We start from the raw sequence: 26344 nt of genomic DNA on the forward strand, positions 1-26344 counted from the left end.
ACGTGGCAAAAGAAATGTCTTCATTTATGAGAAAAATATGACCTACGATGAGCAGGTTTGGTAAGAATAGAGAATACTAGAGGAATGCAAAGGCAGGTATGTGTTACAATGTTATCACCTATGACCATGTAGTAAGCATAGATTAACACCTTGAAATATAGTTAGTGATTCTAGTGTTGGATAGGCCTCCTTTAAGATTACAACTTTTTGTTTTAAGGAGGCACAGAGAATTTGCTTTCCTAAAATCAAGTTCTTTGTGGATATTTGAACTTTGAAACCCAAAAGCTTTTGGCAACCAAAATTACAGGTCTCATTGTAGGCTTTAGCCACATGCTACTACAGTATTTTCTTCTTAGCTCACAAAGATAAGCACCGGCACTCATACTTTGATCAGATAAAAGATCGTTTGACTTTCAGAATAAGTAAGCAAAAAGAGTCCCAGGAACAACTCTTCTGAAAATTTAACAATGTATTTAAATATGAATTTGTTGCATGTAACTTTTTTTTTAATACTGGGGTTCCTAATTGCAATGTATTTGCTACACATGTTTTTGTATTGCATTTGGCCTGATCGCTGAGGTATTTACCAGATTTTCAGTTAGCTTGCTTTTGCATTGTGAAATTTCTCTGGATGCTTAATTTTTTTCTTAGTCTGGTGCTCAGGGGGAAAAAAAAAATGGAAAAATCACAATAGATCTTGCTCATTTCCATTTCTTTGCTTTTGTTTTACAGGAGACACATGAAATTGTGGCTATCAAGAAATTCAAAGACAGTGAAGGTAACCTTTTCTGCTGCATAATCTTTCATGTCAATAACTACATTGTTAATATCTCTCCAGTTAAAATAAGAAGTCTCATATATCAAGACGTGATTTAAAAATGATAATGATTTATTAGCTCTGTGAATATTCAAGGCACTTGATCCTTCATACCTGCCTAGGGACTGCATTATACACTCCAGCTAGATAACTACCTTTCTTTCTTGGTGCATCTGTCTTAATATGGCTCTGATTGTGGTGCCACACATGGTAGTAAGATCTATCACTTGGAGACTGGATGTGATTAGAAAATGGCAAAACCTCCTCTTGTAGTAGTGGCTTGTAGAGTCTTTGGACTTTTTCGCCCTTTGTCTGTGGGAGGGAATCATTAATGTTCGGAGGACTTGAAGAGGTAAATGGAGGAAACTGAGAGAGGTCACTGAGAAGTTCAGTGTCATGTAGAGGAATCGGAGAGCTCTTGGGGATCCATGAGATGATTTGCGGGAGCTGGGTGGCGAGGCAGCAGCTCTGCCCTTATTTCAGCAGGCTTCATTCTCCACAGGAAACTTGCTCTTTGCCCCGTCACAGCAGCCTCTGTGTACTCTTCAGTGTTGCCGAGTTTGCTGAGTGGGGGAAAAAGCTGACTCCTGCAATGTTTACTGTTGCTGTCATAGTGAGTGGCAGAAGGCAGGACACATGGAAACAATTGCCAGTGCTGCACACAACTATTCCTCACCCAGCAGCAATAAAACCAAAGATCTGTACAACGCAAGACTGGCTCTCTGACCTGTGCTTGTTGGAGGACAGTGAATCCAAGTATCCTGTCATAGGCAAAACTGGCAATCAACCACAAGAGCAACCCTCTGTCTTGCATACATATGAAGCTAGCCCTGATCCCTAGTGGGCTAGCACAAACAGAAGGAGAAACCATGGGTGAAGTGATAAGAGGAGTCATCCCGGCCTGAGGCAATGAAGCTATGATTTGCCATATACCAAGGCTTTAGCTGAAAGCTAACTGTGTGGTTTAAAGAAACAGCAGACAGTTTATTTTAGCAAACTGTTCTTTTTTGTTATTGTTCTATGATTGCTGGTGGCCATGGAGGTATGGCTGGTTACAAGGACTGTAATTTTCAGAGTCAGTTAAACACAGCAAAGTCTGATTTGTGTCTGTCGTTTTATGCAGTGCAAATGCTTGCTTAGCAGCTGATTTTGCCAGACACTTCAAGGGTATATTTGATGAATCTTTTAGCTCTGCTCTTCAGAAATCTTTTTTAAATCCCTGCTAAAGAATGTAGGAGATCATTTAATTGTGGTTACAGTCTTGATCAGGTCATTAGAGTACTTCAGAATTGCTTTTTGAAACTAAATAGGGCTTTTCAGTACAGATCTTAAGCAATAAATCCCAGTATTAAGCCCTCAATAGGATTATTATATTAGGCTGTCTACTAAAAAACGAAAACAAAAAATATAACGTTGCTATTAAGCCTGGCTTTCCAACAGTATTACATAATATCAGTTTACATGGCTGATGACTGCTTTTCGGAGTTGTAGCCAGTTTCTGGAAATAAGACAGAAGTTCTTTTGATGGATTTGATTCAGCCCATTTCGCATCTGTCTTGTTAATATGGTAGTTCATTAGAAATCTGAATATACTGTAACTGTTTCTAGTGCCATTTTTGTTTCACTGAATTTTTGCTGTTGTTTGGCATATGCATGCTAAATGTGCTGGAAAGGGAGTATCTAGCTATAGATTAAATTATGTAATCAGACTGATGCAAACCAACACCGAGCACTCAGCTTTACAATGAAAGGATTTAGATTGCTCTAAATTATACATTTTTAATCAAAACATTTGTGATGATAGTATTTTGTTTTCCTTTTCCCTCCTGCTACACTTCAATTTTTTTTTTCTCTCTTCTGATGATGATTACATGCATTGGCACGACCTGTGTTATTCTCTCTCCCCTGCAAACCTGTTTTTGCCTTTGATTGCTTGGAAAAACAATTTCTCTTCTTTGTTTCTTCTTCCTCTGTCGCTGACTGTCTTTGTGGTACATGATTTGCAAATGTGATTTAGCTTTGAATTTACGCAGTCATATCCCATTTAATATCCTTCTGTTGTGGATAACAGTTCTGAGAGATTAAGAACCCTGCTTCTACATGTTCATGGGCAAATTTACTGAATTAATGGATTTCATTTTACTAAATGAAAGATAAATAAATAATTAAATTTGTTTATTTGACATTTAATTGGTAGTATCCTCTAGAACCCAGTCAGTTCAGGATGCCTTGATGACAGGCTGTGTAAAAAGCTTTAATAAAACACTCCTCCTTTCTTGAACAACTTTCAGGCAACTAAATTGTCAAAACAACAGGTAAATTTCTTGAGCCCTCAGAATCAGATTGAAGGCTTCTCTTCCTTGCATCAATACTTGCTCTAGTGCCCTCTGTGGCTGCGATGCTGGTCTGCATTACTGAATTTCCATTGAAAGCCTTGTGGGGAAACTTCCTGGACTTACAGATCTGTGCTTCAGTCTTAAAATTTGTTATGGCTTTTGGAGAATAAAATTATTTTAGAATCAAATAGATTTCTTTTGACATTTTTCAAAGTGAGCTTTGCATTCCAGTGTTTCTGCTGAGGACATTATCCTTGCCATTGCTTCATGCATGTGACATGTATTTTGGGGGTGGAGGATTTGTCTGTACACACACATGCATATTTTTTGAAGCCTATGAAAGAGATAGAAATGCAAGTGATGTTTCTTATTACTTTTTCTGTCACTGAAAACCTAGATGGTAGTGATGGCAAGTCTGTGAGGGTTGCATGATGATAGCAGTCCCCAGTTACCTCTCTTACAGTACAGAAGTATCCAGGCAGCAGAGTGAGTCCACACTGGAAGATAAGCCTTTTCCTTTCTCATATCTAGAAAGAGAGAATTTTATCAGGGGTTCAAAATAAAGTTTTATAACACTTCTTCCTTGTGATTTTTGGTTTTGTTTTTTAGTAATTTTTACTCTGTCACTTTTACTTTGCACTCTAGAAAATGAAGAAGTCAAAGAAACCACTTTACGAGAGCTTAAAATGCTTCGCACCTTAAAACAGGAGAACATAGTGGAGCTGAAGGAAGCCTTCAGAAGAAGAGGAAAACTATACCTAGTTTTTGAATATGTGGAAAAAGTGAGTTTGTACTATCTTTGCCACTGTTAAATCATCAGCTTTTACTGGGAAAGTTTTAAAATTACTTTTACTTTTGAAAATTAAGCTGTTCTAATTTATAAAGAGGAATAGCAGAAACTTTAATAGAATCTGAATGGTTGCAATTAGACATTTATTGTGAGAAAGCAACACTGATACCTTTACTATTGTTTTTACATCGTGTGTTGGTATTTAAAAAAAGTTCTTCCATATATGAACACAAACATGTTCAAATTATGTAGACTGGAATACATATCGTTTGAAGAAAAAATCAGTCCGAACTCTATAGTCCAGTTTAATTGTAAAGCTGGTTAACTGTTCTGTGTTATGTTGTGTAATGGATCCTGACATAGGTTTTCAAAACAGGATCATAGAATTTTGACCTTGGAATCTGTTTCAACTTTCTCCATCCTTTCCTTTTAAAAATGGGATTTGTTTGTATATTTCTGTAACAATAGTTGCTTGGAAGGATTTGGCAAAGATCACGGTCATGATTTCCAATCCTGACCTCATTTGAAATGATTCCAAAATTTTCTTAGATTGACCTACTACTGCCAGGGATCTTGGTCTGTTTCCAGGGAGAAACAACGTAGAACAGATTGGTCTTTTCGTTATTTTTGCAACCTTCGTGATGAAGGTCTTCCCTCTGAATTCTAAACATTTATCATTTCTTCGTGGAAATAATTAGATGGTATTCAGATACATGTATTTAAGCTTGCATTTATTTTTACTGTGTGTATCTCTGTAGCTTTCATGAGATATTGTTCCCTTGATTGAAATTTTCATTTAAAATCCTTTCAGTGTTATATTGCAGTCTGAGTTCTAGTCCTCTTCAATTCTCTCTCATGTAAAGATTCCTCACCCTAAATACTGCATCTCCTTTACCTCAGTTTACAATTTATTATGTCATATAACTTTATTGCATAATGTGAGGTGACCTATATTAGCCCACAGTTTGGCAGAAATCAGTTTTGGTTTTCACCAACAGATCAGTAACTTCCAGTGTGGTGGATCTTACTTAGATCTGATGTCCAAAGCTTGACTTGTTCCACCCATGTCCTTTGTAGTTGTTCCAGACACGTGGAATGTCTTTGATCACGCACCAACTTAAAACATACATTTAATTTTGTATTATAGTTGACTTGGCTAAGCTCGCCATAGTAGTGGGTTGAAAGAGCAGCATAAGCAAAGGACATTTCATTGACCTGAGTAGTAGTAGACTTCAAAAGTCATTAATATTGGTAAAAACACCAGGCTGCAATATATAACATTATTTGCATCAGAATAAAGGAATATAATGATTAAGATAAACATAATGTATAGTGTGTGCCTAATGTCATTTCTATATTAATGGTCACCTTTATTTTCAGTTAAACTTCACAGTACATGTATGTTTCTTGTTTTCAGATATGCCAGATAGTTTCCAAAATAGTTTATTTGAAGACCAGGGGGTTTTCTTTATTTTTGAATGAGGGAGGGGTAGAAGGAATTAAATACAAGTGGCATGTTAGGCTAATTTTTGTTTTAACTGGTGATGAGCACCTTGTGGCCTTCAGGGAGTCTCAGCTTTGCAGTACTCAAATCCAGATTACTTAAATTCACACTTAGTCTAATCTCCTTTACTGATCATCCCCCTTCCTTAATATCTTCATATAGAATTATGTCTCGCTGTGTTGATGCTACTATTCTAGTTCATATTTGTAACACTAACTTCTTGACTTATAGACACACAGGGTTCTGTGTGGACAAGTCTAACTAAAATCAATATGGTTCCTTAATAGAAACTTCCTTTTCTCAGATCTGAAGTGTATTTCAATTTAAATTCAAGCATATGAGTTCCAGTATTCATTCACAGATCGCAAAACTTAGAAATGGTTTCAAATACTTCCAAAGGTTCTACTTGGTTTGTCTTATATTTGTGTTCATTAAAATATCTTACAAGAGAAACCTCAAAAAATTTATTATACAGATAAATAAAATGTTTTTCAAAGACAAGGTAAATTTATTTTAAATGTAAATGTAAACATTTAAATGTAAATTTAAATGTAAAATCAGTACAAATGCTCAAATTATGTGTAAGGCAATATATTTCTATTTCAGTATTGAGTAAATAAGACTTTTCTGTTTTCAAGTGGGCTGATGCTGCCCATTATTGATTCGGTACAAACTCCATTGTGCTTCTAATTGTCCAAAATTGGAGACATTTGCTAACATAATGGAAATCTAAAAAAAAAAAAATATCTTTTTCAAAGAAGGAATTTACTGATATAAATAATCAGTTTATTTTTTCCCTAGGTATATCCATAGAACAGTTAATATTGCCATAGTTACTGTAGTGCAAATATGTATACGGTCAATATATAGACATAGGATACTCCCTAGGTTACTATTTATGCCCTTATGAGGCATTTTTATGTTACTTCATTTGCACTAACAGGCTCATGTTGCTTTATCTATACCCATTCACATACAGACATGGTTTGTGATTCATCATGGCTCTGCTCATCAAAGCAACAGAACTAGCTTAATAATGAAGAAAACAGAATGTTACAGCACAGCTGGATATTTAGAAAATGTTGCGCTCTAATAAGTTTTTCATAGAGCCACACTCATCTGGTGTTTCTGTTTAAGCAACTTTTTGCAACTAAATGACTTTTTAGAAGTTTTAGGATAAGTTGTTTGATGATAGTCTTTTAAGGACTTGTGGTATATTTGTGGTTCACCTGTAAGGTTTATTGTCCTGACAAGTGCTTTCTCTACAATGAAAACAGCTAGCAGTATGCTTATGATTAAAATACACACCTTGAATGTTAAACTACTGATTTTGCATAGCCGGGCTCACTGGCCTAAGTGTGTTGCTAAAGAATGCTGAAAGTGTGTTACCTTGTAGCAACTATGATATAACTCTTTTAAATAATGTGTCTCTTAAACATTTAGAATATGCTTGAATTGCTAGAAGAAATGCCAAATGGAGTTCCACCAGAAAAAGTGAAAAGCTATATCTACCAGCTAATTAAAGCAATTCATTGGTGCCATAAGAATGATATTGTTCACAGAGGTAAGTGTGTAGTTCTCCACATGGAAATAAGCCCCAGGTGGGAATTTGCTTTCTAAAGGGAAATATGTTACAGCTTGAAGTAATTTGCATTTAACATAAATATAAGCAATTGCTTTATAATGCATCCAAAGAAGGGCAACAGAGCTGGTGAAGAGTCTAGAGAACAAGTCTTCTGAGGAGCAGCTGAGGGATCTGGGATTGTTTAGCCTGGAGAAAAGGAGGCTGAGGGGAGACCTTACTGCTCTCTACAATTACCTGAAAAGAGGCTGTAGCATGGTGGGTGTCGGTCTTTTCTCCCAAGTAATGAGTGATAAGAGCAGAGGAAATGGCCTCAAGTTGCACCAGGGGAGGTTTAGATTGGATAAGAGAAAAAAATGTCTTCACTGAAAGGGTTGTCAAGCATTTGAAGGTGAAGCCCAGGGGAGTGGTTGACTCACCATCCCTGGAGGTATTTAAAAGACATGTAGATGTGGCACTTAGGGACATGGTTTAGTGGTGGACTTGGCAGTATTAGGTTCACAGTTGGACTCGATGATAAGGGTCTTTTCCAACCTAAGCGACTCTATGATTCTATATCAACAGGAAAAAAAACAAAACAAAACAAAAAAAACTTAATTTGGCTAGGTCCTAAGTCTACTGCATGACTTCAGATTGTTTTAAAAGTAAGTTCATCTACAGATAAAGCTTACTGTCCACTGTCTTTGGGGTATGAATAAAGATTGTATCATATGTGCAGCAAAATGAAATTGCAGTACAAACGTTGCCAGAGGAACAGGAATTTTTTTAAACATTTCATAGCTCTCAGTCATTTCACTTTTGAATCTGATAATAGAATATTAGGAGAAAAATAACCCCTCTGTTTTACTTCTTAAGGCAGTTGCTCCCATGCATTCAGCTCTGTATGTTTACTTTCTCCCCTAAACATCAAGTACATATCTTGAAGTGTGGATTTATCTAGTTTTATATATTTTATCCTGATTTAATAAAATTGTATTTTGCCTTGTGGCTTTGCAAGATTAACATTTCTAATTTATGTTTTTAATAAAATTGTCATACAATATGCTGTTTATATTTGAGACTGGTCAAACATAAGCAAGAGTCTGAAAATATTTTGTAAAATATAGTTTGAAAAAGATACCATACATGGATACCACAATACCCACATAGGAATAAAAAAACAGGCTTAAAACTAGACAACACATTTTTTCTAAACAAATTGGAAGAGGTGATCAAGATGATCATAACTGAAAATGTTGACCACAACATATTTAACGTTTTATTGGTTAACTGGGTAATTAAATGTTAGTTCTTTGTATTATTTTGCAGTACGCAATATTCTGCATATTGGTTTGCTTCCCAAGAATATCTGTAATCACCTTTTATCTTCCCATATTTTGTTGGGAAACACTAAAAGACTTTGAAAGGCAGAAAATAAATTCTGCATGTTCATAAACTGAATTGCTGGAAGCTGTTTCAGCAGTTGCTCTTGTAATGCTTTGTTTATGATTGCATGAATATCTCTATTTTATAATGAAATAATATTTGTTGACAAAGTTTGAAATTAAAAAGAGATGTTAACAGCATTTTTTTTTCCTCTCTTACTCTGATACTCCAGATATCAAGCCAGAGAATCTCTTAATAAGCCACAATGATGTTCTGAAGTTGTGTGACTTTGGTAAGTTCAATAGATAGATACCTGCTTCTTCTTTAAAGAAAATCTCTTGCAGTGGAGTTTTGCCTTATTCTTGTAAGAGTTCTACAGTATGTACTATTTAAAACCCTTTTAGTGGTCAGAATTGATTACTTCTTCAGGTTAGTGGCTAGTAATTTAATTTGAAAAATCTCTGGGCTTAATTTGCATACCTGTGAAATGCCTGTATTAACATGTCAATAGAAATGCTGCATTTATCTCTTCCTGTATTTTACAAGGTTTTTTACTAGGAGTTATTGGCACTCAGCTGAGAACAGTGCAAAAAAATACACTGATTAGTAGAGTAGCAAAACTGTAGGTTTATCTGGGTTGTGTATTAAACAAGAGATTGTTCTTCCTTGTTTAATAAAGACAAAATAAACTTATACTTTTAATATACTTTTCAAACTGCTTACATGGACTGTTATAGGTCAACTTTTATTGTTGTGTTCATCAAGGAATCTTGTGTCCACCTATGATTAATGACTGAATGGCTGGAGGATAGAGTCAGGATTGAATGTGTTATGTTAACTTTCCTGATTTAATCAAGATGCTTAATGTCAGCTGTAAGGCTTGAACAATCAGCAGCCAAGCACAAGGCGATCTTTGCCCATGTGAATAAATCCCAGAAGACAACAGGGCGAAACACTGTTCCAACGACCTGTGTTTTTATTCTAAATACTACATAAACACGGGATAAAATATTGTTCCCTCTAAAAAGCTTACAGTTTGGCTTGGTAAAAAACAATTCCATAGTGCTACCCAAGGGCACTTTCCAGTGAGAGCAGTTTGAAAGCTGTCATTTCAAACCTCTGCAATATTGAATGAAAAGAACTGTTAAAAAAATAGGCTGAAATAGTTTTTTAGGAACACAAAAACTGCATTTGTCATTTGTAGTCCTGTTTATTTCTTTTAATCCTAAAGGTGTTTTTGCTTAAGCATTCAGAAACGATAACCGTTCCAGGAAAAGCCTTAGAAGATTTGGTCCATATGAGTTCTTTGAATTGAGGGCAATTTATTCTGCAGTGTAAGAAACTGCACAGCTCTGACAGAACATCAGGGGACTGCTGAGTGGTGCCTTGCATGCCTTGGACATTTTGGTACCCACGGGCCTCCTGTCTGCACCTCTGTGGCCCTAGTAGCGTTGCCCACAGCCAGCAGGGCAGGATTCTTCCCTTACCTCACACTTATTCTCAGGGCCCTGCCCCTGCAAAGCAAACCCCCCTGGGGTTGGCAGGGCCACGGCTTTCCAGGGAGGTGAGAGCCGCTGTGGCATAGGCCTTGCTCCCTTTCCACCCCTTCAGCCCCTGTGCCAGCTGTGCGTGGTCAGGGGACCCAATCACTGCCCTGCACAGAGCTTAACAACCAATCAGGAGGCAGTGCCTGCCCCTTACTGTGCTCCAGTCGGGGCTAAAGGCGTCACAAGTAGGAACAGCCAATAGGGGCGTGAGCAGGTCCTGATGGGAACTGTTCACCTGTACCTCCTTCCTTGGCATGAGCCTTCCCTTGCCCTCCCTCCCTCCTTTTCTGGGGGGAGGGATGCCCCCCCAAAAGTAACATTCACCGTTAGACTTGGCATATACCATCAGCTAACAAATCTTTTTGTGTATGAACTCATGCCAACATCCTCTGTGCAGCAGTATTACAGGAAAATAAAAAGCCAGGCAAATGGTACAATCGCATTTTGGATGACAGGTTTTTCACTAGTTACAGATGATGTGAATTCTGTCAGCAGTGATGTTCTGGTCTGTTGGCTTGCTCCATCACATTTTCTTTCTGCTGTTGGAATAGACATACAATCACAATGTGCTTGCAGTGCTCAGCACAACCTCAAAAAAGGTGAAATAAGTTATGGGAACTGCTGTTGTTCCTAGTGTTCATGTGGGTTAGTTTGAATTTTGATCAATGTTTCAGATTTAGTTGAATTTAAAAATCCAAGCAACTCATATCATTTGGGATCAATTTTAATTTTTTAGCCTTATTTCTAATTGACATTATTGTTAGTATCTTAAGCTATTTCTGTAAAATGCCTGTCAGAATGGTATTAGCTACAAGTGTTTCCTGAAAATGTACAGATTAGGATATAAGAATTTGCCTTTTAACATGATGTAACAGATGCTGTCTGTCCGCCTAACTTAATTGATGTTTTGGAACACAGGTACTTGTCACATACAGTGCCACATTCCTCACGTGATAACAAATGCAAAGAAAAGGTCTATGCGTCCATCCCAATGCAGATATTGAAGTAATTAAGTGTTTCTGAATAGCCCAGTGGACAAAACAGTTTGAATAGAAAAGTTCATAAGTTTTTAACAAGATAGATCTTCATAATCCCTGTGCCGTGTGTTCCGGACATATCGTGCTAGATAAAAATGAAATTGAATGAGGTGCTTGCCTGGACACATGTTGTGTGGGTGTCATTTCTGCCAATAGAAGTGGAAAAAGAGACCAGTACAAAATGCCGATTACAGCAGATGCATCTGACTGTTGGAAATAGTTAGGCTTTCTGACTAGTGTTTTTGCTGTTTCAACGCCAGGGCTTAAAAATTACTTATTTTAGCAATCTTTTAATCTCTGTATGATGCATAAGCATAGAAATCGTGAAACACAGGACTGGAAAAGACCTCTAGAAATTCTCTAGTTCCTCTATCTACTCAAAGAAAGGATTAAGCATATCTTGACAGATGTTTGCTTAGCTTATTCTTAAAACTCTCAGTAATGGTGGTTCCCCTGTGTTCCTAGGCATCTATTTAAGTACTTACATGTCATTAATGTTAGAATGCTTTACTTTGTGTCTAACTTAAATTTGCCTTATTTCTCTGTAAGAAACAGACAATCTTTTTTTTCTCACACCTATTTCCCTGACATCTCTCCTACTCTGTTCTGAGTTGTTTAAAGTTCCTTCTTGAAATCTCTTACTTTGCTTGTTCTCCCTCCTTGTATTGTGAATGCATTTGCAAATTCTTTTGCTTTCATAGCTGCTCTCACCCAAATTGCCTTCTGTCTTCATCTTCTAATCTCTTCCTTCTCACTGTTTAGAGTTTGATCTAATCATCTCCCTAGTTACCTTCTCTTATTTTTGTATCAAAAACTCTTCCAAATACCTCAGCACAATTTGGAGGAAGAAACAACAAGCTAACTCCACCCCAACAAACAAATGAGTTATTGTGCCCTTAGAAAGGTATTATGCTTCCTTGAGTTATTAATTCAGTCCATCATCTTTCAGCATGTCACAGAGTCAGAGCAGTAGTGAATCTATACAACAGTTTCTTAAATCACCCAACAATATATAGATGATGCTGAAGCCTGTGATGATAATTCCCTTTCTGTCTTGCCACATCAAACCTGTTCTGCATCTAGTCTGTAAAGTAGGGGGCTGATCCTTTTCTCAGACTACATTAGCTGCTGCTGATCTCTTGACGTAGTAGCTGCTGACTATGACCAAGTTCCAGTAGACTGGCCTGGAGGTAGGAGGATGCATTCTTGACTTGTTGATTCTTCTGGTGCACCTAGGCTGGTGGGCTGCCAGGCTAGTGTGCGATATTAGCACGTGTTTATTTGTATCATGTGACACTTTCTCCTCCCTTCCCATGCCTGCAGTTTGGGACTTCCTGCTGTTCATTTTGGCTGTCCCATTTCTTCAGTGTAGCTCCTCTAAATATAGTAATGTTTAGAAATCTACCCAAACCCAGTGTTACATGTAAGAAAAAATTCCTTTCCAGCTTTTCTCCAGCAGCATCAGTAATGTTCATTAGACTTTAGGGAAACAAGTCAGAGTTGCTATTATTTTGGGACAACTCTGAAATATCTGTTCATCATCATACAGGCCTTTTAGTTTACTAACTCTGGAAGGTAGAGGTATCTTGCAAAAAGTAACAGCTGCAGCACTGTCCGTGGCAAATTGCTTTCTCAAATCACTAGTCTAATAATAATAATCTGCATCCAAACCTTTACTTCAACTTGGAGTAAATTAGTGTTCCACAAGGTGAGTGGGACTGGGCTGCTTCACACTTAAGCTGCCAAATGAGATACCCTTTCAGAATACTAAAAAGATACATTTTTGAAAATTTTGACCTTACACGCATAGTCGTGTGGGAAAAGCAATTTTGGCAGCTTCTGCAGAAGAACTCAGATATGAAGAAAAATGACTATTGTATTTAAGTATCACTTATTGATTCTGAAAATGAAATTATGCCTTATACCTCTGCAACACTTCAGAATTTTTATTCTTTCTTCATGATTCAGGCAATAATGGAAAGGCTCATAGTGATTTCACTGAAGTGAATTTTGGACCAAGTTTTAATGCCACATCCCAGTAAGAAAGCATTTTGAAAATGTTGCTTCTGCATCTCAGTCCCAAATATTTGTCTCTGAGCTCTAGTAAGGAGGCTACACATCTGGAGTCTTGCTGCTGAGATCTGTCTGTCCTCAGTCTCACCTTATTATTAATTATTTGTTTAAAACAGTAAGATAGTTGATACTTTTCTGCAAACAGTGTCAGCATCTGCCCTAGAGTACTTGTACATGAAGAATCCAGTAATATCATTACTGTGATGCTTGGCTGACTTTTTGTAAATGGAGGAGAATTAAAACAAAAATATAAATTATTCCTACATTTGGGTTTTTCAGAATACGCACTCTTTTCAGGGTCGGTGGTCTTAATTGTTATGCCTTAGGACAGAAGTTAAGTTTTGGTACAACTGCAAATAAGTATACTTTTTTTTTTATGCTTAAAGTGATGTGGAGGAGGAAGTTAATTTGGACTTGGTTTCTGATCCTAGTTAACTAAGAGCCTTGTTATGAATGTGATGCTAAAGCAGGTGGGAAGCTGACACATGCAGAATGAGCCAAATGCAGATATAAACCAGTTTTGCTGATCTTTGGCAGACTCTTGCCTTTTGTAGTTTTGGGGAAAAGACCCTGTTCCTTGGCAGGTCAGAGGAGGAGTGTCCGTAGATGAGAGTAATGCATAGTTTCTTGACCAGTTTAAAAAATTGAATCCAGTGAGAGTGTAGTAGTTAGGATCAGTGACTGGAACAGTCTGTTCCCTGTGCGTGTGTTATGTTTCTAATGTTATGAGTCTTCTTCTGCAGACAACATCTTAATGAAATTTTGTGGCTATAGTTCAATAGCTTGCATGCCATACTGGCAGGTACCTTTTATCAGTCTGTTTCGATTATGGCAAAGCACTAAAAGTAATAGGAAAACCCCATAGACTTCTGAGGAGAGTACACAAGTTAAGTATTCTTTAAAACAGTCATGTTGATGTTCACTGTTGTGTCAATAAAAGCTTGCATTTCAGTAGACAAGCAATTGTTGGAGACATCATTCTGCACTACGGGTTGTAAACAATTTGCTTCTATTTAAATAGGCGTGACCTCTTACTACCTAAATCAGAGGTGATATGCATGTTGTATTTAAAATAGGATATAATCTTTCACACTGTTTCTTTGACAGGCTTTGCTCGTAATCTCTCCGAAGGAAGCAACGCTAACTATACAGAATATGTAGCTACCAGATGGTACCGCTCACCAGAACTCTTGCTTGGGTAAGTACTGTTTGTAGAACTGCCATGACAAATCTTAACTGGTTGTTTACATTTTTTTCAAGTACCTTTTGTAAGTTTTACCCATGGAGAGCTGTGGTTGATTTAAAGGGAAGATTTCAAGAGGCTTCCCGATTTCTATTAATTTTTGTTCATTTCCAGTAAGTTGGCATGAATCATTGTCACATTGACCTGTCTTAAGTTGAACAGTGTTTAGCTGATTAAAATATGAAGCCAAATTAAAACTGATGTACTTCAGATTCCTGCCTCCCCATTCCTTTCAGAAGAGGTTTCTGTGGTAGTTTTGTAGCCTGAAATGTTCCATCAGCTTTGTGGACATCACATAGCAGTGGCACTGCAGCTTTCACCACACTACACTCCTAGTTCTCTTAATCCTTTGGGTCAAAGTTGTGGTTTGGTTTTCATTCCCAGTTGCCCTTTACCAGCACAGCTGAAGTGGCTCAGAAGGATGGTGCTAGCTTTTTACTACACTGGAAGGATTTATTGCGGGAGACTGTATGAATCATTTTAATAAAACACTGAGAAGTTAGTGTTGTATTGCCTGTGAAAGCAGCAGTTACATGAGTAGCCTTAGATAGTTTTACTCTTTTATTAATCTGTAAAATTACTGTTTTACTACCTCACAAGGTTAAACAGATTTTCAGATACTATATGAACAAATTCACAGGACCCAAAAGGGCAAAGGAAGAGACAAAAAAAAAATGGAGATCTACTACATGTGATCTTCCCATTACTATCAAGTTGAACAGTGCATTATTTTAAACTACATGATCACTCTCTAGACCACAATTCCTGTATGTATAGCATATATGTATTTATATATACATATTCTAGAAATAAAGGACTGCTAGCCACAGATATGAATCAAAAAAGTACTTATCACTCAAACGATTCTTTAAGCAAAATGTTTCATACTGCTGAGAAACAAGTCTTTGTTGGACATGTTGATTAACACTGAACTAGACATTTCTTGAATAGGTAAAGCATTAGGTAATTTTTCTGTCAATAAAGTCATCCCAGTATTCTTAGAGCTGTGCTGATCTTAATCAAATTGGTAGGCAATTGCCTTGTTATATGCAGAATAGTATGTTAAAGTTGCCATTAAAAACCTCAATGCTCAGTTTTTCATATTTTGGAGAAAACAGATATTTTTAAGCTTCCAGCAAAGTGCGTGTGTATGTGTTTGCATAAATATAAAAAAAGACTTGGAAAGAAAGCACCAATTGTGGCCTTTTCACAACATTTTACTCTTTGTCTGTAGTAGTAATGGGGATTTAGGAGGAAAGACATGAAAAGCTTGACAGACATAATATTAATCTGATCTGCAGTTTTTGAAACTTGTTTCATTATCAAAGGAAATTTAGCAGGAATCACATCTGTTTGTAATTGACTAAATTTGTTTGATTAGCTTGTAGAGAAAAGGGGGGTGTTATGTGTGTTTAATGCATATGACTTCAGCTTTGCTGGTAAATGGTTTTTAATGCCAAGTTTTTCTGGCACAAAATAATTTCTGTTTCTTGACAATCTGGTTGTATTTCCCAGACACTCATCTTACCAATTCCCCCTTCTCCTGCGTTTACCAAATCTTTATAAGCATCTAATATTCAAAATATTCCCAGGATTATTGAATATATACATTTTACCAAATGCAGTTTTACTTTTTCAATATTTACAATGTGTCTCAGAGACCATTCTCTTTTGCTGTAAAGTGCAATGATTTACATTTTAGGAGAGGAAAGAAATCACTGCCTTATTATTCACAGGACATCCAAAATCTCACTTTGAAGAGCCTCGAGTAACTGTTAGTGGAGTATGCTGTACCCTTGGATGACAAAATATTGCTAAAAGCCAGTAGATTTTAAGGCACACCAAATTACTAGATTCAAACATGTTCCAGAGAATCTAACCTGTGCAGATATAGACTATAGTACTTCTGATTTCTGTGGTCTCTCTGTCCTATAGGAATTATTTCATTTATCCAGCCACATCACCTTTGTGTCGTTTGCCTCTTGTGATCTGACAAGACTGATCCTGACAGTCAGTAGAACAGGAGTCTTGAGCATGCTTTTTCAAACAAAAAAGATGCAGTTTACTCTGACACTGCCTTAAGAAATGGGCATTTCCTGATTTGTTTCTGTTTGACTACAAAGTAGATAGTGGAAACTTCTTAAACTCTGATTCAGCTTCCTTTATTCTTGTGAGCAAGGAAAGGTAAGGGCCCCTCCCTCGAAGGAGTTTTAGCCCATTCCTCGGTTGTAACCTTAGCTTGTTCTCCAAGGCCCCAGCCTACAGCAAACTTTTCCCCATTTCACATTTCAGTGGAGAAACCTGTCTATTAAAGGGGTTGCAAACAAAGATGTGCTTATTTTTCTGTCATAATAAAAAGGTAGGGTTCTTAGTTGCATTCTCACAAACTGTTTTGCTTACAGACCCTCAGTTTTCCAGTACAGGCATAGAATATTTTAAGAGCAGATCCTTGGCTTTGGAGTCTGTTCTTTTCTGTGTTGCCTTTTGCAGCATGGAGAAAAACTAGTCCTTCCTTGGTACTCAGACCTGACTTCATGGGTGGGTTGTACTAGCAGCATCACAGAAAGACCAAACATTTTGTCTCTCAGCAAATCCACAAGTAGTCACTATGCGAGATTAGTAAGGGAATTACGAACTCACAGAGCCATTGTAGTAGTAGTACTTCAGGAGTTTTGGCATGCTCTGCTTTGCCACTGGTGGTTCCTTGCCAGCAGTCTATTCCAATGGGGCAGGCTTTGATTTTGTGATGATTGTTTGGGAAAGGACTGCAGTGTGTTGTGGCAGATTCTGAAAGGCAAATGGTTCTTGAAATTTTGGTGTCCTTCTTCAGCTTTCCTAGCTATTGTAGACTCTTGCACTAAGCATCTCAGTGGGCCTTTAGTTTCACTCACGCTATTGTCTGGCTAGAAACCTTTCTCATCTTCACCTAACTAAATCATCACAAGGGTTACAGGGTCCTGTGGCCAAGTACGCCCACGATAAAGTGAAGTAACTAATCATGAGTAATCAATGGGGAAAAGTCAGATAGTTTTTTCTTTAGGCTGAGTGTGTTCTCTCTCTAAATATCTTTAATCATCGCATAAGGAAGGCACAAAGGGAACAGATTTATGATAGGATTTTACATGTGCAAGTCCTGATGCTGTCTTATTCCAGAAATAGGCAAGTCAGCTGTAATTTTAAAATCTCTTGAAACAGAGGCTGAGTTGTTGGATTACAAGTTTCAAAAATAAGACACTCAGTGAAATATGTTTTCAGTTCAGTCTTTGTTCCAGTCTTTATTCTTTTTATATACTTTTTCTTTGACATGAGAAAAATTCTCCAGTCATTCTGCTCGAAACCTAAACATCCAAAAGAGATTCTTGGAATAAGTTCCATGTTTACAAATTTTTTTTACAAATTCAAGAAGCAAGAACTCGGGCATACAGAAAAATAGTTACTTCGGTCTATGGTGACAACAATGAAGGGCCAAAAGTATGTAATGCATTAGCTGTTGCACAATTGAGGTAGGCAGCCAAACAGGCTTGCCAAGGAACAGAACCTTAGAGTGAAAATCAGAAACTGCCCAAAAGGATTGTGTGTTTCTGCAGTGTTTGCGAGTTTAGATTGAAAGCTGCAGTAGTCTACTACTCTATTTTCTTACAAACTTCCATTCTCTACATTCCTATTTTCTGTCCTACATGTCTTTCAAACCATCCTCAAGCCCGTAGTTTCTCCTGAGTAGACTACCCATATTGCCGCCTCTTCCATTAAATACCCTTGTACATAGTCTCAAGAAAATGGTATAGCCCTCGCTGGTGTAATACTCAAACCACTTAAGTTTTGTTTCTGGTGAATTCCCTACACCTCTTCATTGATGACCTAGCTTATTTTGTCATTTGCAGTTTAAAATAGCAGGTGCCGTCCTCCCCACCACACAACACTGCTTGCACATAAAGAGACCACCCATCAGAATTTCTCGCTGAAACCCCACTAGTGGCTTTGCTCTAAAACAGGAATTACTTCTTTTATGATGCTTTCATTGCTTCCTCACCTGTGTTTTTTAAGGCATAGTTTTCAGGGGCATTCTGTTTTGTGTCTAATTAAAAGTTCACTGTATGAATGCTGAAACAAAGATTTCTTATCTTTTCTGCTTTCCCAGTGGCTGGACCCAGTATGCCTATCCCCCTATTAAGTTCAATGGAAAAAGAAATGTAATGCAGAAGTAGTGCACAGTCATTAACCCCTAGAGAAAAGGGAAGTTAGCAGCAGTTTAACTTGGAATGGTAACTGCTTGACAGTCAAAAAGATTAATCTCGTATGTAAAATTTTTCACAAAGGTAACCAGGTCCCTGAAGGTACTTCAGAATTCCTCTCCTGCCCTTTCAAGCAGCAATACATCAGGCAATCCAGGGCAGAAACAGAGGGCTTGGTGTTTGAGGTAGTTTCTTTAATATCAAAGTTTATTTTTCTCTGTTGTGAGGAAGTGGGCCATGGGAAATATGGCCGATAAATTGAAATAGCTCAGTAAGAAGACAGTGTCAGTGGGTGAAAAACATGTATGTTCATTTTACAGAGCCCCTTATGGAAAGGCTGTGGATATGTGGTCTGTAGGCTGTATCCTGGGAGAGCTGAGTGACGGGCAGCCCTTGTTTCCTGGCGAGAGTGAGATTGACCAGCTCTTTACCATTCAGAAGGTGCTAGGCCCACTGCCAGCCGAGCAGATGAAGCTCTTCTACAGCAACCCACGCTTCCATGGCTTGCGGGTAAGAGAAAGCTTTGTTCTTTTTTTTTCTTAATTTACTCACAGAGTATTTACACTGTTGTTTCTATTGCTGTAAAGGTTCTTTTCATTTACATTTTGCATTATCTATTGCATGTGTTTCTGTGTAGGTATAAGAGATATTTAGATTATAAGTCATTCATAATTCAAAGCAAAATTCTGATTACACCAATACTGAGTTTTACAAATATATTCAGTTTACTGTTAAAAATTGATTAAAGAGTTTCTTTCATTTCTTTGACTTTTTTGGCATGCAAATTAGCATTTATATGCAGCTTAGCATTACCCTGCCAGGTTTGCACTGTGAAGTTCAGTGGCATCGCTCTGTCAGTTCAGGGTGTGGAAAATTCATGCCTGATGCCTTCAGGCTACTATGTTGGAAAAATCTAGGCCATAGATGCCGCTATCCTGGGAGAAGAGCTTTTTACCTTTTGAGTTGTATTCCTGGGGAGTTGATGTAAGCCACGTGAGTAAAGAAGCTCTTCCTCCTGACAGTACTGTTCCCCTTTCAGGGGTTTGCTAATACCCTGCAATGACAGAGACTCATTGGTATGGAGAAGCTACTCAAGCTGGGACACGCATGTGGCACAATCCCAGAAGCAACATATAAGTAATAGATCTGTTATCTTTAACAATACCTGGCCAGTGATTGTACTTGTGTTTCCTTATAATTTGGTTTTGGTTGTCATTTTTTACTAATGAATGTTGCTTAGGTGAATTTATGATATCGATAAATGGTCTGAAATCATTAGTGTAAAATCCTATAAAGAGACATACAAAGGTTTTAGGAGACCTGATCTGATGAGAAAGGGAAAGAATGTCTTAAAACATGTTAAAGGTTTCTATAAGTTTAGTTTAGCTGATGATGATAAATAGTTGGCTTAAGGTGTTAGGACAAGGGTAGCTAATTCCAAAGATGTTTTGTTGAAGTTTGTAGACCCTCCATCAGTGGAGGGTTAAAAAAAAGACGATTAGACAAGTATTTCTTGCAAGGTCCTATTTAGATGCTGTTTAGAACACTGGACTGGATGGGATTTTCTATTTAAAAAAATTTATACCCCTCATCAGGAAAGCAGTGCTTTGAAAGTTGTAAGCAAAATAAATTACTGCCTCTTCAACATTATTTTACAGCAGTTCTAATTGTACAGTGTAATCTTACTTGCAGAAATACTCTGTAATGTCTTAGGATGAGAATGAAGTATCTTTGTTTTGTAGGTTTAAAATACAGTAGTTCAAGAAGACAGCATGGACCTAATCTGATTAGCACAGTGTTGAGAGTTATCAGACTCTGTCTCATCCTGGATCAATGGTTTATTACTTGGCCTCAGACATGTTGCTGCCGCCTTAGTCCCATCTGCAAAGTCCGGATACTAATGATGATAACAGTGATGTATGCCTTCTAATAGACAATAGGTTTTGAATACTGAACTAAAGTCTGAATAATGGCTTAAACATCAAAAATGCTACAGAAAATGTTGGTTCAGAATGTGATATTCATTAGTTAATTCGTGGAAAAAATTTATTCCATGCAATAAGACAACCTTAAAAGTACATTTTTCCTAATAGTGCTTAATAGTGGAAGATTTTCTGTTGCACAGTAGGTAGAATGTATGCTGGGTCATGCAAATTATTATTTACAAAGTGGATCTGGCACTGGGTGTTCACAAGATAGAAACTAGCCCATGATGTTGAATTGTTTATCCATATGTTTAGGCTTTGTGAATTTCTATGTTACTGCAACTGTGAGTACTACCATATTGTAGCATAGGATTTTAAAAATTCTAATGCGAACACTCCAGCACCGCATGCACATGTATACAGATGTACATTTGCAAACTTTCTCTCTTTTCTTCCTGCTCGTTTCCTCCATGCATATATATATGCATATACACATTTTTCCTCACTCCTGAGGTTTAGGGAGTATTTAGTGATCTCTTTTCAATCCTTTTGAGGAAGAAAATATAAATGGTATGGTGAAGGCCCAAGGAAATCAGCATGAGCTGGCAATGTGCACTTGCAGCCCAGAAAGCCAACCGTGTCCTGGGCTGCATCAAAAGAAGTGTGACCAGCAGATTGAGGGAAGTGATTCTTCCCCTACTCTGCTCTTGTGAGACTCCACCTGGAGTACTGCGTCCTGCTCTGGAGTCCTCAGCACAGGAAAGACATGGACCTGTTGGAGCAAGTTCAGAGGAGAGCCATTGAAGATGGTCAGATGGTTGGAGCACCTCCCATATGGACAGGCTGAGAGAGTTGGGGTTGTTCAGCCTGGAGAAGAGAAGGCTCCGGGGAGACCTTATAGCAGCCTTCCAGTACCTGAAGGGGGCCTACAGGAGAGATGGGGAGGCACTCTTTATCAGGGAGTGTAGTGAGAAGACAAGGGGTAATGGCTTTAAGCTGAAAGAGGGTAGATTTATATTAGATATTAGGAGGAAGTTTTTTAACTGTGAGGGTGGTGAGGCACTGGAACAGGTTGCCCAGGGAAGCTGTGGATGCCCCATCCCTGGAGGTGTTCAAGACCAGGCTGGATGAGGCTTCCTCTGGTGGAAGGTGTCCCTGCCCATGGCAGGGGGGGTGGGACTAGATGATCTTTAAGGTCCCTTCCCAACTGATCATTCTATGATTCTATAATATGGAATCAGAAAGTACCAATAGGCTTTGTGGAAAATGTGAGTCGTAATATAGGGCTGTAAATCTTTTTCTATGAATAAGTTATAAGCAAACCAGAGAATCTGAAAAATCCCAGTGAATAGCCATCTCTTATTACTGCTTTGCATGGCTTCGGCACATTCGCATGTTTCCATGATCATTCCAGATGTAAAATTTTCTTTATGATCATTATTCTACATGAAGACAAGAATATTTTGCCATTTTGTTCATGTAAAAAGTGGAGGAAGCATGGAGGCCTTGGTTCACCTAAGTTACTGTTGAGGATCAACATAGACTTGGATTTTAAAAAAATCCTCAGTCTACTACTTCAGTCCTCAGTAAACCACTTCAAAAGAAAGCAAAGAAAAAGAAAAATACAGAGACTATTTGTGAAAAAACACATTCAAACTCATGTTCTTTCATTTTCCTTCAAAGCTCACATAATGTAATTTATGAAAAGTAATGCCAGTACAGATGATGGGCAGCAATTCATAGTAGTCTAACACTTTTGCACATACGGTGCACGTGCAGTATATTTTGCTTCCAAATAAAATGCTTTATTTTGGAAATGAGTGTTTGCACTGGGTTGCTCTTTAAAGCACAGGTTTGAAGCTAGTATTTAATCTGAGGAAGGTGATTGTGTGAATATAAGCACCTAACTGTAGCAATCTCTATATATGTGAGAGCTGAAAAATGCACAAGTGAAAATAAAGGAATAAAGTCTTTAAGGTTTCGTGCTCATTGACATTTTAGACAAAACACATAGTTCTCTGTGCTTTTGTACTATAGTAAACTTCCACAGAAAATGTTTGTTTATCTTCATGTTTGTTGATTTTTTGCTGCTGTTGTGTGTCTTAATCACTGATTTCTGATGTTTTGTTGTATTTTCAGTGATTTTTAACTATCATATACTGTTTTATGTGGGTATATTTTCTGTATGTGAGCCTATTTGGACATACAGTGATGGCTCTTACGTACCAGCAGACAAGAACACTGCATGCTTTCTATTGTCAGTATTCTTGCATCGATGTGTTAGCTAAAGAGAACTTTTTAGAAAATACATAGGATGTGGATGGGACCAAGGCAGGCTGCAACTGAACCACTTGCATAGTATTAGGCAAATTCCACAACTCTGGGAACTGCTACCAAAGTGTCTGGATCTCGGGTGCATAGTTTTGGATAAACTGTGATTAATGCCAGTAGGCTGGCTGATTGTTGGTTTGGTTTGGTTAGTTCTTTTTCCAGAGGCTTCTCTGGTATTCAAATGCAGAATTTTCTCTAAAATCAGCATAAGCTGGATTCATGAGGTTTTTTATGCCTCTGTTGGCAATCCAGCCTGAATTTCTAATACTTAAAACACTGGCATGTATGTTTAGTTTTAAAATTTGAAGTTACCTCACTGAAATCAATTTATCTATTAGTTTGCTGTCAGTTCAATGTGTGCTGCAGACTGGAAATGGATCTCTGTTGTCTGTTTCTTTTCAACTCATTGTACTTGACGTTATGTTATAGCAATGAAATATTGAACAAATTTTCTTTCATTTGATAAAATGAAAAAATTCTGTCTTCATTTAATTTGACTCTTGCCTTGTTCACAAAGCAAGCAAAAAAACCCCAGTTCTGTGCTTTAGTTTTTTCTTTCTTCAAATCATCCCTGCCTGTCCTGTTTTTCCAGATGGGGCTAGTTTCAAATACTGCCTTCATCAGGTTTTGTCCAGATTCTGGTTGACAAAAGATGCCCTCCAGCAGTGTGCACTGCTTCTCATGGTGTTGCCAGTTTTTACTGCAGCATGACCACAGGAGTAATCCTGAACCTTAAACCTTTGGGTTTTTGATGTTTTTCACTAAAAACATTTTTTAATTGTCTGTTAATCTTTAGTATTAAATTAATACTGTATTTGCACTCTCAAATTCTCTCAAAGCTGTTTTTAATCCTTTACTAAAATACGTATTTCGTATGTTATTTCTGAATCTATTTTAAACCTCCTACCTCCTGTCAATCATAATGCCACAAACACATTTCTAAATCTAAGTGGATTATTTCTCATTTGAGAGAGGTTCCTTGGCTGCCCTACTAATCAAGAGTACTTTCTTTGACTAGCTGCACATCATACATCAACAGTATTGTTTCATTAAAATGTTTTGTAGTGTTTCATAAACCACTAGCTTTTTCAGTGCATGTAAGTTCCATTAGTTACATGCCTTTGTTCACTGTGTAGTTTCTATTTTTGAACCATTGCATTTGTGTATATATTGTTTACATTCTCAGTATATTTATGCTATATTTTTTTACAGTTTCCAGCAGTCAATCATCCACAGTCTTTAGAGAGGCGATACTTGGGAATTTTAAGTGGTGTATTGCTTGATCTTATGAAGGTAGGAAAATGCATTTTATTTTCTGTCTGTAATATGTAGGAAAATATGTAAGTGACTTTTTATCTTTGTTTCCTAATAAGTATATTTTTAAAATACTTGTGAACTTCCTTTTGAGATAGTTTGATATCACCATCATTTGTAGCAAGGCTTGATATTTCCTAGGAATCAGGAAAATATCCCTTGCAAATGCCTGGACAGTCTGTTCAGATTTGACTGATTTGATAAATAATACATAGTCCAGACAAAAGAATCGCCATAATTTGTAGCAATATGCATTCACACTGACATACATTCAGATGCACAGATTACCTTAGAAATGCTGGAATTTGAGCTCTCAACCCATTATAAATTTAGATAAATCCACAGAATATTATGCTAACCTGAGTTGTTCATTTGTAGTTGGATAAGCATGAGGATGTGCACAGTAAAGACAAAGCTGACACACAGTAATTTATTTTTTTTTACCTGAATCCTTAATCTGCTTGCTGTCACACATCTCTGCACAGCATGTATGTTAAGTTACTCTTCAGTCCTGTTTTGGAACAAGTTGGATAGGTAACCATGGCCAAACTTAGGATATGCTCTTGAGATAATTTCTTACAGGGGATCAGGAGAAGCTGTCTCCCCTCAAAATGTCCAAACACAGTAAAGCATTGTGCTATGCATTTGTGCCATATTCCTGGGTATGTTGTCCTTGTTATTTTACTATAAAAACATCTGTTGTGGTAAGCTACAGTACAACCCTCCCATTATTTCATCCACTGTAATCTGAAAAAAAAGTCATAGTGTCAAAAATTAAGTTTAGAATTATAGGGGTGCCACCTAAGAATTAGAGGCAATCTGGGACAAATATGAAGTATTGATATGGCTAATCAACTCTAAATTAATTGCATGGTCCCAAGCCCATCTGCACCAGTTGTCTTGGAAACCAGAGGTTATCCGCTTTGGGGTGTACTTGAGTGTTTACTTGCTTTTAGCAGTATTGATGTAGCCAGCACAAATCCACCAAATTTGCTCTACTCTTTTTCTTTAACACAACCAGTTCAAATAACTTTCATTTAATCTCCCTGCCTTATGAAGAAAGTCAGCATAGCTTTTATCTTGGTTTCATGGAGTCCACAAAATTAGGTACCTCAGTGCATGTAACTGCTTGTTTTGGTGTTATGCATTCTCCTCTATTTTCTAAGTCACAGAAACTTTTTTCGGGCATCATAGTTAGCTGTAGCTCAAGCTGTAGTAGCGTATGTTGCAGAACACCAATTTCAAGATCATTCTTCAGACCATTGTTACATGTGCTGGGGTGGGGTTTATTGTCATTTTATCATAATTTTTATGTTATATATCAGTGTCTTCTGGGTTCTTTTGGTGTGATTTAAAAGTTGCAAAGTCGTGAAATGAAACACTTGTGTTTTAGGGAAACCCAGATTTACACATAATTCCATTCCACTTTAAATAATTCTTTTCAACTTTTCTGTCCGTATTTCTCCCTACAAGGTGAGAAAGGTCAAGGATTCTGTGGAGTGCATCTTTTGTGTTTGGCCTACATTACTTAATTCAGGAGTTTGAACATTGTTAAAGAATGAGCAGAAGACTACAAGAAGAGAACAGAATAGACTTGTGGTTAAGTTGCATGCTACAAATGCTGCACATACTTTGCTGTGTGCCTGTCTCTTCTCCAGAAGCTGGACAGCCTGGCATATGTCCATGCTTGGTGTGTTCCTCATTATCTGCATTCCCAGGGACCTCAGGTCTGATTACTCGATTACTGAATAACCCACACTTTAACTTATGCCACTAAAGTAGTGAGTTCTTGATATGTCTCTATTTAGAGAGCATTTCTGGACTAGATTAACGAAGAGGCATCCGTTTGGCCCTGTTGCTTTGTTGGTCCTCTCCTCCCCTCTCCTTCTCAAATCATGCTGTTTTGCGAGCATGCATTTGGGAATTGGGAGCAGGTTTTGCATGTCATGACTTGGGCAAAAAAGGCATCGAGTGTTTCAGTCTTTTTCGTGTCATCTGTCATTCAGTTGTCTCCCCCATTCGGCAGCAGACATGCATTTTCTCTGAGCTTCTGTTTACTACTAGAATACTTGTAGAACCCCTTTTTTCTACCCTTTATATTCTTCATTTGCCTTAGGTCCAGCTGAACTTTGTCTTTCCAAAGTGGCCTATATGTTGTGCTAACACAGTGCTTTTGTAGTCCTTCTTTATATCCCGCCCTTGACTCTACTTAAATACTCCTGTTTTGCATTTTTGTTCGTTAAGAAGC

The 26344-nt window shown here is 37.5% G+C and overlaps 1 protein-coding gene across 1 annotated transcript in view; it reads left to right on the plus strand.

Annotated features, from left to right (window-relative positions):
• Positions 1-732: 732 nt before the first annotated feature.
• CDKL5 (cyclin-dependent kinase-like 5) overlaps positions 733-26344 on the plus strand; it is a gene marked incomplete at both ends in the record, with an annotated part of 45569 nt that continues 19957 nt past the window's right edge. Inside the window, 7 exons of the mRNA XM_010072484.1 lie at positions 733-778; positions 3799-3935; positions 6891-7011; positions 8627-8686; positions 14159-14249; positions 18847-19036; positions 23995-24075. Of these exons, the coding sequence (XP_010070786.1) occupies positions 733-778; positions 3799-3935; positions 6891-7011; positions 8627-8686; positions 14159-14249; positions 18847-19036; positions 23995-24075 (726 nt within the window). The remainder of the gene's footprint in view (positions 779-3798; positions 3936-6890; positions 7012-8626; positions 8687-14158; positions 14250-18846; positions 19037-23994; positions 24076-26344) is intronic.

This window comes from Pterocles gutturalis, unplaced genomic scaffold (genome assembly GCF_000699245.1).
Source record: "Pterocles gutturalis isolate BGI_N339 unplaced genomic scaffold, ASM69924v1 scaffold11647, whole genome shotgun sequence".
NCBI classification, from domain to species: Eukaryota; Metazoa; Chordata; class Aves; order Pterocliformes; family Pteroclidae; genus Pterocles; species Pterocles gutturalis.